This window comes from Arvicola amphibius, chromosome 3 (assembly GCF_903992535.2).
Source record: "Arvicola amphibius chromosome 3, mArvAmp1.2, whole genome shotgun sequence".
Classification (NCBI taxonomy): domain Eukaryota; kingdom Metazoa; phylum Chordata; class Mammalia; order Rodentia; family Cricetidae; genus Arvicola; species Arvicola amphibius.
The window spans coordinates 35,921,439-35,934,568 of NC_052049.1; the positions used below are offsets into that span (position 1 = coordinate 35,921,439).

Consider the following 13,130-nt stretch of genomic DNA (forward strand, 5'->3'; position numbering starts at 1 on the left):
AGTGGAAAGAGAATTTTAGAAACAAGAGAGTTCATGAAAAGCCACTTCAGTTGTGGTAGCAGTAGGTGCGCCTACTCCCTGCTTCTCTGGAGTCGGAGGTGGGGGACCCGTGAATCTGGGAGTGTGAGGTGGAGGGAGCACTGGAACCTACGGGTTTGACAACAGCCTGGGCAACAGAGTAAGAGTGCTCTTAAAAAAGACAAACAAAAATTGGCAATTGTGCCAAATACGCAACTAGTTTCCTGGGGGGGGGGGGGTATATAGTGTGATTGTCTGTCTGTCTTGCTGTGTGTATTATGGCCCTCAAATCTTGTCCAATGTATCTTTTCTAGTCTAATAGCATTTGTACAGACATTGGGGTGCTAGAATAAAAAGAAACAACCACAAAGGAAAGACATTCTAGTCTATGAATGTCCAATTAAGAATGAACTTTGAAGGATAGATAACAAGCTTATTTATAGCCCCAGCACAAAGAAGTTCTTCATGAATGATGGGTGATAACCATCTCCTTGATTAGCAATTACATGGCTAATGTGTGGGTGGAGAGTGTCACTGTAACTTTTTATACATGATATTCATGGATTTGTTTCTCTACGGATTACTTCGGGTGTGGACTCCACCTTGGAGCATGTGGCTTTTTCAAATGTCCTCTTGACTACCTACCAGGATGATTTCTGGTAATACCCTATAACTTTGTGACATATTCCTTTTAAAGTTTTTATATCTTCTGTATTGATCAGGAAAATCTCAATCACTAGTATATGTGCACGACCTCCTAAATTTTCTTCTAATATCTTTATGGCTTGATTTTTTTTCACATTTTAGTTTGAATACCATCTGGAATATATTTTTATACAAGGGTTCATGCAGTGTTTTCCCTCCCAATTGATGCTTAGTTTAACAGATACCAAACAGGACATACTAAGCTCATAAACCTGAAATTTACGTTTCCTTTTCCAGTCTAGTTTTTATAAAGATAAATTTTTTTATTTCATGCGTATGAATGCTTTGCCTGCATGTCTGTGCTACATGTATGTACCGGGTGCCTGAGGCTAGAAGAGGGCATTTGGTCCCCAAGAACTAGAGTTACAGACAGTAATGATATGCCATGTAGGTGCAGGGAACCAAACTTGGGTCCTCTGGAAGAGCAGCCAGTGCTTCTAGTCACTGAGCCATCTCTCCAGCCCTCCCACTCTCTTTTCTTCCTATTTCTAAGACAGTGGCTTTCTGCTTTATGACAATGGCTTCATAGTCTGCTTTATACCTGTAAGTCTGACTCTTCCACACCACTGATTTTTCTAATTGTCTTGACTCTGTTTGAAATGGGATTGAATTTATAGACTTGATTTTTTTATGGTTTACAATGGTGAATCTTTGAAACCTCACGACATTTTTTTTTAACTTGTGCAGATTTAGTTCTTATGTTCAGGTCGTTTGTTTTTTTCTCCCATCTAATGTATTCTGCTAAATTTTATCTAAGACCCTTAGAGTTTACACCTTTAAGGATTTTATTACTATAGAATAATGTTGGTGCTGGCTTGGGGGATAAGCAGTCTTTAATTGTTTAAAAGTAGTATTTTCCTTAGAGCTTTACTAAGAAAAGGATGCTGAACTCCATCAGATACCTTTTGGGGGTATCTATTGATGCAACCATGGATTTGACCTTGTTAGTGTAGTGAATTAATAGAATATTAATATATTTCTTAATAGAATATCCATCTTGTCTCATTGGAACAAACCCTATTTTAAACACAGGCTATTATTTTTGTACATCACTGATTCTGTCAAATAATGGTTGTAACTGTTTCTTTTCTTTCCTGTTAGGCTTTGCTTTAGGGTTGGGCTGACTTTGTAAAATGAATTGATTCAAGGTCACCCTTTCAAATGAGAGCATTGAAGAAACACAGGCCTTACCCAGACAGGCTTTACCGGGGACAGTCAGAGGGAGTGCAGGGGAGGCCATGTCCCTCTGCACAGACAGGCTGATGTAAGATCCATACTTACTGCATGTGTATAAAGAGCTCTTCCCATTTCAGTCAGACCCGAAACCGCAGAAACCAAGGCTAAACAAACTCAACTTGGAACTTGAATGGCTTTTAAACAAGACTTCTCCCAAGATTTTAAACAATACTCCTCAAGTGACTAAGGCAAACCAGAGGTTGGTTTGAACATGCTAATGAGACTGAATGAAAAATACATGTCTGCCAAGCCCTAAAAGTGTTTATGTTTTGCCTTTTTTTTTTTTTTTTTTTTTTTTTTTTTTGAGGCAGAGTCTCACGTAGTCTAGTCTGGCCTTGAACGTAGCTGAGGATAACCTGGGACTTCTGATTCTCCTGTCACTGATTCCCAGATTCTGAGATTATAGGCATGCACCATACTCAGTTTAAAGTCTGTGAAAACGACTTAAAAAGATGTTTCTGAGCCGGGCGGTGGTGGCGCACACCTTTAATCCCAGCACTCGGGAGGCAGAGGCAGGCGGATCTCTGTGAGTTCAAGGCCAGCCTGGTCTACAAGAGCTAGGTCCAGGACAGGCTCTAAAAAAGCTGCAGAGAAACCCTGTCTCGAAAAACCAAAATAAAAAAAAAAAGAAAAAAAAGATGTTTCTGTGTAGCAGCATATACTGTCCTGGCTGCTTGGGAGAACAAAGGCGGGGTAGGCTGGATGACAGATCATTTCTCCTCAAGACTTCAATCAGTCCTAGCAATCCAACAAGACCCCGCTTCAAGCTTAAAACAACAACAAAAAGATTATCCTTCTGATTCCCTGATTCAGAATTTATACAGATGAGTAGTTTATACAACTTTAAGAATTGTTTATACTTTCATATTTTTCTGCTGATACTTCGGTCTGCTATGAATAGGTCAAAACAAGTAAACAATAATTTGTAAGAGCCATAGAGATCTTAATAATTCTGACAAATGCTTTATTTTAAAAGTATAACTCTTTTTTGGCCAGGCGTTGGTGGCACACGCCTTTATTCCCAACACTCGGGAGGCAAAGGCAGGTGGATCTCTGTGAGTTCAAGGCCAGCCTGATCTACGAGAGCTAGTTCCAAGACAGGCTCCAAAGCTACAGAGAAACCCTGTCTTGAAAAACAAAAACAAATACACACACACACACACACACACACACACACACACACCATTTTGGGGTCAAGGAGAGGGAGAGGCATGAGCACCAAGCTTGAGAACCCGAGTTTAATCTTCAGGACCCCGATGGTGGAAGGAGAGAAAACTGCCTCCACCAAGTACTCTCCTGATGCCCATATACACTCACGAACGCAAAAATGTAATCGTTTTTGTAAGCGACGTCTTCATTTATTCTTACAAGGATATCAGCATTAATTTATTCTCCAAAGAACTCCCAGTTCTGAATTTCAGAGGGAGCCAGAAATTCATGAACAGACTGGTCAGCAGAAAACTATGAATTACAAGAGTAAAGACAGCTAGATGGCTCCGGAGGTTAGGGAGCTGCCGCCAACCCTGAAACTCTGAGTTCAATCCCAGAGAATTCATGGTGGGAGAAGAAAACTGATACCTTCAAGCTGCCCTTTAACCTCCATGTGGGCATTGTGGCACATGTACACACACAGAAATAAAAAGTGAAAGGAGACAGCTGGCACACACGTAGAACATACACAGTAGGGTCTGCCTCGATAGGAAAGTCTGTTGATTCATGGGGCAACGTATTGTTACTTACATATCATGCTCCGTGATTTTACCACTCTATAGCAGCAATAAAGTGTTAGAAGGCCCATCAGCACGATGACACACATTCCAGTAGTAAATCCAGCCTTTTGAAAAAAAGGTTAGGTTCCTTTCATTATATAAGAATAACTTCATATGCAATCATATTGTTACCCTAAACAATTATAATAACATGACAATGAAGAAATGAAAAGAACATCTGCTTTTTATAGAGAATTTTATATAAATAATGAAACTTCAAATATATTGGTCATTTTTTTTTTTTACAGTGTAAGTATTTGAATACAGGACCTCATGTAAGCTAGGAAAGCACGTTATCATTGAGCTATATTCCCAGACCCAAACAAAATATAAAGTAAAAAATTTCAAAGTTATTATTTAATTAAGTTATTTATCTATTTTGGAGACAGATGGAATAAAAATAGGATGCCTTAAAATTTGCTATGTAGCTCAAACTGGTCTTGAATTCATGATCCTGTTGCCTTGGTCTAAGTGTTTGGATTACATATATAGAAAAAACTTCAGGGGTTGGAGAGATGGCTCAGAAGTTAAGAATGCAAACCAGCCTTTCAGGGTGCTGGAGCCTGGTTCCCAGCACTCATACTGAGTGGCTCACAACTGTCTGTAACTCCAGCTGTAGGGGGATCCAACACTGCTGACCTCCACGGACACAGACAGTTATATGCACATACCCACACACAGACTCACACATATACACAATAAAAAAAATAAAAAATAATAAATCTTAAACATTTTTCAGATTAAAGTGTACTCAAAAATCATATTACCTGTTTTATACCCCAAGGAATACTTAGTATAGATGTTCCCATCATGGTATTCCAGATCATAAAACTGAAAAAATAATAGCAATAAAATATGAAGTTGGGCTTCTTAAACATTTTAATTAAGTCAGAACTGATTAGCCAGTTATTTTCATTCATATACAGGTTAATTCATGCTCCAAGAAGTAGTTGTACTCACATCGTTACTAGGCTGGTGTTTTTACCATAGCCTTCAGTGTAACTCTGGAGTTTATAGGCAGAGCCCAATGGACTGTACACATAGCATTCCTCTGGAGCTGGGACTACGTGGTCTGGAGCAATCTTGGAGAAAAGAAAAGAGAAACATCAGAACCAGTAAATGTATAAAAAGGATACGTTCTACTGATCAAAGAAACTGACTAGACACACTTCTAGGATTTATGTTGAACTGAAACAGTTGGGAGGCTCTGGCTGATGGGCTGCTCTTAGGCAGATGCCAGGGAGATGCTCGGCTATTGCACATCTGGGCCTTTGCCCTCGCTACCTGTCTCAAATGTGTGATCCTCCTCTCCTGTTTTTGATACATGAGTGTTGGGATTATAAAAACCCTCCAGCATGCATATCTTTAAGATACATTTTAGACATATTTCTAAGTATCATGGACAATGAACACTTTGCATCTCTGATTAAGGAATTAAAAGTTATTTTTTTCAAATATAGTGGTAGATCTAAAGGAGCAAGAATGTATATCATCAAAGTACTTTTCACATTCACAAGAAAGAAGCAAAGAACAAAATGAAAGAAATCTCCACAGAGGAGGCCGTCCTTCAGTGAGGAACTTTTTAAGAACTAAGTGGTGTTACTTAACTCTGAGATGAAGGTGGTTTTAGAAGAAACAGACAGGAATCTCAGACTATGGAATTGAGGAGCCAATGGAGAGTAAATAAAGAAATAGTGCAGAAACTAATTTTTAAATGCTTTGAGTAAAAGAAACAGGTAACAAAGTAACTTAATGAATGGCAAATCAAGGGTTTAGGAGCCGAGGACACTGAAGTGTACAAGCAAAAGGGAAGGAGGCGACAGAGAAGCAGCAGGTGTAGCAAGGAAGACCGAAGGGATGTACCTACACACTTACTTTTCACACTACTCCTACAGTTCCTCTAACCCCATCTTCTGTTCTGGAGGGGAAACTTACCCTGTTTTCTGATGAAACTGCCCATCTCCTGAAGGTGGTTCTTAGAGAAGAGGAAGTCCTCGATTGAACCTGACGAGTGTGAACTAGTGTGAACCTTCTCACACGTAACACCTACGTAGACATTTGTAACTTTCTGCTAGGTTTCTTATCTGAGAGGGAAGCAACAGCCTCAAACTGTCTCAAATTCCAGTTGGACACGTGAAGCAACTGGACAAGACTGGAAGGCATGACAAAATGAAATGTTCAACTCTGTGCTGTACTATCTCACTGGATAAACAATGAGAACCCAAAAAGCCGGGGGAAGACCTCAAGGAAGAGATGGAGTATCAGCCTTAGTAGGAAGAAAGGGCATAGAGTATCAGCACACAATGTCATATCCTTCTCTTTCAATGCAGCGAGATAGTGCTGTCTCTGTAGGAGAGAATATCCTGAATGCTATGCACAGGGTGGCTTCAGGAACAACTAGTTCCTAGAGACACAGACAAACGTACATGTGAAAACTGCTCTTTTCCTTCTCCTCACCTACATTCCTCTAAGATCTAGATTAGCTTGTCTTCTGCCATGAGTAAAAAGGAAAAAAAAAGTGCAATACTATGCCATATCAAGAAGGAAAAACGCTAGAGCTCACAAAGCAAATGGGTGGGAAAAACAAGTAAAATCAAAACTTTAAGGAGCATGGTCCAACAACAGGTAGAAAGTTCTGGTTGTGCTCTCACACTGATGTACACAAAAGGGAAGGAAAAACCTACTCCATGTCCACCTCACCTAAACCTGTGCCCTGTGCTCAGTCTCTGGGTCTGGGTTATGCATGGGAAGACATGGAAGATGGGGTGTTCTTAGGAGGGCTGGATCTCACTGAGGCATGGTCTAGGGTGGTATTGTCATCTGAATGTTCCTAGGACACACACAAGGGTCTTGCTGACATATGGACTATGCTTCACTGGTTCTGACTAAGCCCCACACAATGAATGCCTTTTTACTAAGCTCTCATGATGCTGACGATGCTGATGTGTATAGATACATGTGTTTATTAGCAAGGATCTAGGAGAGGCTGGCAGAAAAATTTCTCCCCTCTCCAGTTTAGAATAACAATAATGGGATTTTTTTCATAAATGAAAAGGTTTAACTCTATGAACATTTGGTAACAATGATTTATTGTTCTTCTCCAAAACATACTTTTAGGGAAAATGACTTTGGGATTTTCAGAAAATGAATGTATCTTTATATAAATTCATTAGAAATGGATTGATCACATTAACCTTGGTGACCGTTTAGATGTACTAAAGTCACCTCAGTGTTGTTAACAAAGGGTTACAACTCAGTGCACAGCACTGACTTATTCCCAGGCAAGTGATATTCACTCAGCCCTAGATGATATCTCTGAAGTCTGCTTCTGAGAGACAAGCATTTGGAGAGACTGTCAGACCATAACCTCAAACCCCATAGATTTAGGTAATTCTATAATGGACTCTACCATCAATACTGCTGTAAAGTCCTGGGTGGGCAGAGGGGGAGTAAAAACTAAAAATTGTAAAAAATTATTCTGCACATAACATTTCAGAAGTCTTCTTTTGAGATTTTAGAGCCAGGTATGGTAGTTCATGGCTGGAAACCAAGGAGAGAAGGCAAGGCGTTCAAGGTCACTCTCAGACTTGTAGAGAGTTGGAGGTCAGCCTGGATTTCATGAGATGTTAGCCAAATAAACAAAGACAAGATCTTAATGCTTACTTCACATAGCCATTATGGGGGTTAAACTGGAAGGCCATGGTCAGGTGGTACCCACTCCTTGCCCTTGGTAGACATTTAGTGAAGGCTAGAGGCCAATTGTTTTCTTCATTTTTGCTAAGATTAACTTTTACCATATTTTTTAAGAAATTATTTAAATTTCTCAGTATCTCACATCTGATCACTGTTATAAGCAACAGACTAATTACATATTTTTAAATTCTAAAATAATAAGACAGACTTCTGACAATCATGACTCTATAAGCGATGGCCCCTAGTGCAAATTACCATTATTGTATTTACAGCCCTTTCCTAGGAATTGTTTTTAATGTTTATAAGACAAAACAATGACCTGTAATAAATAGCATGTGGTCTGCATAGGCTAATTTTTTATTTGCGAAAGAAAATGCTAAACAGAAAACTATTGGGTATATATATGAACAGATTTGTTTCTAACTCCTATAGAAAATGTATATAAGTATTTTTCCTGTAGTTTCAAACTTAGAAATCAAACAGACTAGCCAGAATCTCATGTTTCTAGTCAACGATCTAAGCTGCTGTTTCAAAAGAAATTTATCTTCCTCAGAGCTCTTGGTATCTGAGATAAGCAGAAATTAAAAACAAAGAAAAACGCTCCAAGTTATTATCAACAGAGAGTTTCAAACAATGTCTCTGCCAGGGTAGATAAGCGCAAAAGAGCCTGAAACACGGATTAACTACTACTTAAGACTTTGCATGATGCTATCTTTGGAATACCCCCAGTGAAAAGTTCAACCCTTGGGAGTTGCCCTGGGCTTTGGTGTTTACTGTTCACTTCAACTCAAAGTTGGACAAGCAGCAGAGCTGTGCCTCTTACCAGTGCTTTGTCTGCAGGAGTGGTGAGCCGGCTGTAGTAATGAATCCGCTTGTTCATAGCAGAGGCATGGTCACTAACCCTCTGAATGACATCATTCACATTGACGATGTTTGTAGGCTCTATATAGAAAGGCCTAAAGAAGGGAATATATACTTGACAAAAAACATTCAGGCAAAAATTCTGGAAGTCAGCCATTGCAGAGAATAACTTCTTGTCCTCCATTTGAAATGGGATGCACAAAGGCAAGGCATTCACTTCTCACTTTTGGTGGGAAAAGAGAACGTCACAAAAGAAGTATTATCCTACCCACAGAATACAGCATTTGTCTCATAATGCTTTTACTTTAAACACACTTGAATCTTAAGGGATTTAGCAACAGAGTCGAGAAAACAGAAAAAACTTAAGAATCATTAATGAGAAATATAGCAAAGAAAAACAAAATGTATCAGCTGTTGGTCTCCCACAGTGTAACTTAGATAGAAACAGCTTTGATTAGTCTTTTTAAAATACTTCTGGCACCAAATCAGAGAAATTAAAGACAAAAATGCCCCTTTACTGAAGAGTCTCTTCTCCTTCCTCTATAAGCCAAAGTTACTTCCTTTGACAAACAAAATTCCTGCTTCTCAGCTCCTGTCCTAGCCAACCTCTCTCTTTGTGTGACCTTCCAAAGCGGCTCAATGGCGCATCACAGCACCAGAGAGAGTCTGCCTCACCTCCTTTTCTTGGATCTTGCTAACATACTCTGATACCTACTTTGTACGTGTTTGTCTCTTCCCTGACTATGTTCCTATGAACTGCAGTTTCTGGCTTTCGGTCAGCATCTCCAGTCAGCCCCTTAGTGTCTTTCTGAAACTCCCTCACTTGCCTTCTAAGTTTTCAGTAATAAACAGTCCATGGAAAGACAAGGCAGAACCGCATGGAGCGCTGCGTCCCTCCGCCAAGTCTCAGACCCTCCGCAGTGGAAGTAACAATATGTCCTGAACTGTGGCTGCTGCTCTTTCACATGACACACTGGCAAGAATAATGAAAACCGAACCCCAAGAGGCAATCCTGGTCTCCCACGGCTCCTTTGCACTCCCAGTTCTGAGAGAAGCTTATGACACTGGGGTTGGTGAGCGACTTGGGAAACTGCTGATCTAACCTTGTGGGGTGCGACTGAAAATCCAAGTGAAAGAAACTTTTATTTCTGCTATTTTTCTAACAAACCCTCTGATATGGTAGGTGTTGAGTTTAGTTTTCTGTTTCTGACTGACATGCAGAACCTTTGAGTCACTTGTTACTTATTCTCCATGACAACATGCAAATAAAGGTATCAACTAGTCAATTTAATGGACTAACTAGAGCATTTATAAAAGCAAATACATGGGCAGAGAGATCAACATGGCATACTATATATCTAACATGCTGGCAAAGGCATTAAGTACTATCAATAAATTTTAAGGGGATATAGTGAAAACAAATGGGTAAGAGGCTAAACAAACAATCCCTACTTTACATTTGCTTACTATAACCCAATATAACCACCACTCTCTTAAAAGTGTTATGATGTGATATATATTATTTCTATTTCCACTGTGACCTTCAGTGATACTTAAAGGGCAATGTAAAATAAAACTATTGATATCTGGGGCTAGGGCAATGGTTCAGTTAGTAAAGCGCTTGCTGAGTAAGCATGAGGAACTGAATTTAGATCTCCAATGCACAGACAAGCACAGAGGCACACATATTTAAGCCCAGTTCTGGGGGTGGGGGTTGAGGTAGAAACAGGTGAATCACTGGAGCTCATTGGCTGGCCAATCTAGGGAAACTGATGAGCTCCAGGTTCAACGAGAAACCATGTCTCCAAAGATAAGGCAGAGTGCAATGGAGGAAGACGTTCAGCATTGACCTCTCTCTCTCTCTCTCTCTCTCTCTCTCTCTCTCTCTCTCTCTCTCTCTCTGACACACACACACACACACACACACACACATACACACGCTACATTGGGAAGCTCATACTCCACAGGACATTCCTGCAGAATCAGTGCTAATAAAATTAAAGAATGCTAACTTAAGGTAGATACTTAGGCTACTAAAAAGACCTAACATTGGTAAAAATAGGTATACATGTTATTCTTGTAGCTTTTTACTCTGAAATATCAACCACTGGGTTGGATTGAAGGCCTGCTGAAAAGCAGTCTGGAATGTGCTAGATTTCTTGGCTCCTGCCTCTGACTGAAGCGTTAACTGTACCAGTTTAGTTGGCTCGGGTACTCTGAGAACAGAATGACTTTGAAAGTTTTTCTTTTCCAACCGTTTTCATCGAGATGTTGAGTGCCTGTTCAAACAAATATTTTGGAATTTTTTCAAAACAGATTCTCTTTAAAAATATACAATTCAGCATATTTTCAGTGAATTATTAGAAACACATGTCTAAAGCTTCATTTGAGAAAGTAAAAATATATTTCTAACATGAACTTTAGTCGGATCTTAACACACTTTGAAAATGAAGAATACTACACAGAAGCCAATGCCCAGCATAAAAGGACTAGACTACCTCTCTCCTTTGAACACTTTCATCTGACTGGCCAAGTGTCGCTTGCATTTGACACGGAGTTCATCTGGTCCCACTGAAAACAAAGAGGGCGTATTTGTGTCTCCTTGAAAATATACATGGTTACGCCAAAGAAAAAATGTTTTAATACTGAGCAAAATTTACAAAATATTTAAAAGTGTGACTCAATTCTCATGCGTTCATTTCGTATACTTATAAACCAAGAAACCTCACTCCTACTAACACCTTTTTTAAATTCTACTCCTTAAATTCCTTAAAATCTTTTGGGTTTTCAATCTGCCTCCACCCTTCTACTGCCTAACCGTGCTTCTGGGAGGTTAGGCAACAGCTCTGTGACTCATGGGAAGGCGAGAACCCAGTATGGAAATCTTGATTTTGAAACTGTCCGCGTATTCACAACCCTATGAAGCTGAGGAATTCCAACACCTGACAGACAGGTTGGGGTAATTTGTTTTTGTTTGTTTGTTTGTTTTTTAAAAAAAGATAAGGCAATCAAATATTCCAAAAATGTTATACAAATAAATTTTCAAATAATGAATCCACTGTACTTGCTTCTACCTGCTTGGTGAAACAATCTATGTTTACCAGACAGTTTTTCAATTAAAAAGTACAGCAAAAGAAACGACTCTGGCCACTGCATCTAAAGTCCTCTGTTCCTAGGACTGATGGTGAGCACTGGCCTCCCGGCACACTTCTCACTTCCTCTGAAGCCCAGACGACATCTCTCACAAAACCCTGCTTTACAATCAGCTTTAAGCACAGTCACAAAGGCTGATCCATATAAGCTTCTTCTCTATTTTGGCTAGCTTATTGGTTTTAGTTTTCAAATTTATTGAATAAATATTATTTAAGTTCCAACCAATTATTAAGTATTTGTGTGAGATATTAAGCAATGAGTGAAACACAGACCCCCAAGGACTGTACAGTCACCAGTTGCAGAGATACATAAATAAGCGATTTCGACCCAGATGATGAATCTAAGTTCACATGCAACGACAGGAGCAAGGCAATGAGGTGGACTGCGTGACGCTTGCTCTATGTAGGGAATGGGGTAAGGGACACAGCAGAGGGAACTAAGTCATCTGGTAGACATCTGAGGAAGTTATAGGTGAGCTGAATATTAAAGTTTGAAATAAAGAAGTAAGCCAGACATGCGCAATAGGAGAAAAGCGCTTCCAGGAATGGAGGACAAGGAATGGAACGCACGTGGCCAGCATCTGTAAGGCCTTGGGTTTATTCCCTGCACACACACATGCACACGCGCACACGCACATGCACACGCACACACACACACACAGCAAAAGAGAGAGAGAGAGAGAGAGAGAGAGAGAGAGCAGAACCAAAAGGAAAAAGTATGAAGATGTATTTAAAAACACATATGAGTCAGTATATGGAGAATTTCACATGCTAACACAGGACTTAATCCTCAAAGAAGGAAGCTTTCATTTCTGTTTCTTCAGCTGACTAATTGTCAGATCTCCCAGTTGTAAATGTAAGGTACCCAGGTGCACAGGCATTTCTCTATTCTCACTCCACTGATGGCTTCACCACATAACTCGAGTTTATCCACATGCTGTCCATAAAAATATGATGTCCAGACTGAAGGCCTGGCTCGTGTATCAGACGGTTCCCCAGTGCGCCTCCCTTATCCCACCTGTTGGCCGTCACCACCCACCACACAAGCCTCATCACCATTCCTGAAACACTGCAAGCCCATCGCTTCTTCAGGTCCTTTGTTATTAATTTCAGGTAAAAACAAAGTCTATGAAGGCCTTGTATCTAGACACCTGCATAGTTTAATCTTCATTTCTTTCAGCGCATTCCTAAACTGTCCCCTTTTCATTAAGGCATTGACTTATCATGGTCATCACATGCAAATTTCAATACCTCTTCTACATTCTTGCTATTTACCTCTACTCTGTGTGCTCTCCTTCACAGCTATACTCCTAATATGATAGACAAATACTAACTTTTTGGTCCCCTCTGGTGAAATACAAGGTCCATGGGGGCAGGATATTTTGGTCAGTTTGGTCACTAGCATATTCTTAGAGCCAATAATTTTATCTGACAGGACATAGGAACTCTACAAAATGTGGTAAGTGGGAGTTGAGAATTTATCTCAGTGCAAGGCCCTGGCTTTAGTCCTCAGTTCAGGAGGAAATAAAATATGGTAAAAGAATACAGAAAAACCAGTACTTTAAGAAAAATGTGTGCGCTCACACTGTGTGTGTAGATGTGCCATGTGTGCATGCATGGAGGCTAGAGGTGACAAAGGGGGTCTTCCTCAGTCAGTTTCCATGTTATTTTTGGAGATGATGAACCTGGAGCTAGT

At 39.9% G+C, this 13,130-nt stretch overlaps 1 protein-coding gene across 3 annotated transcripts in view; it reads right to left on the minus strand.

The window, feature by feature from the left end:
* Positions 1 to 13,130, minus strand: part of Slc38a9 (solute carrier family 38 member 9) — a 66,783-nt gene that overhangs the window by 40,485 nt on the left and 13,168 nt on the right. For 2 of the 3 annotated variants that reach the window (XM_038322052.1, XM_038322049.1), the window contains exons 2-5: positions 8,245 to 8,377; positions 4,689 to 4,810; positions 4,496 to 4,559; positions 3,700 to 3,793 (exon numbers count right to left, since the gene is read on the minus strand). In XM_038322052.1, the coding sequence (XP_038177980.1) occupies positions 3,700 to 3,793; positions 4,496 to 4,559; positions 4,689 to 4,810; positions 8,245 to 8,377 (413 nt within the window). Of the gene's footprint in view, positions 1 to 3,699; positions 3,794 to 4,495; positions 4,560 to 4,688; positions 4,811 to 8,244; positions 8,378 to 10,780; positions 10,854 to 13,130 lie in introns of all 3 variants that reach the window. The other variant, XM_038322051.1, reaches the window with a different exon arrangement.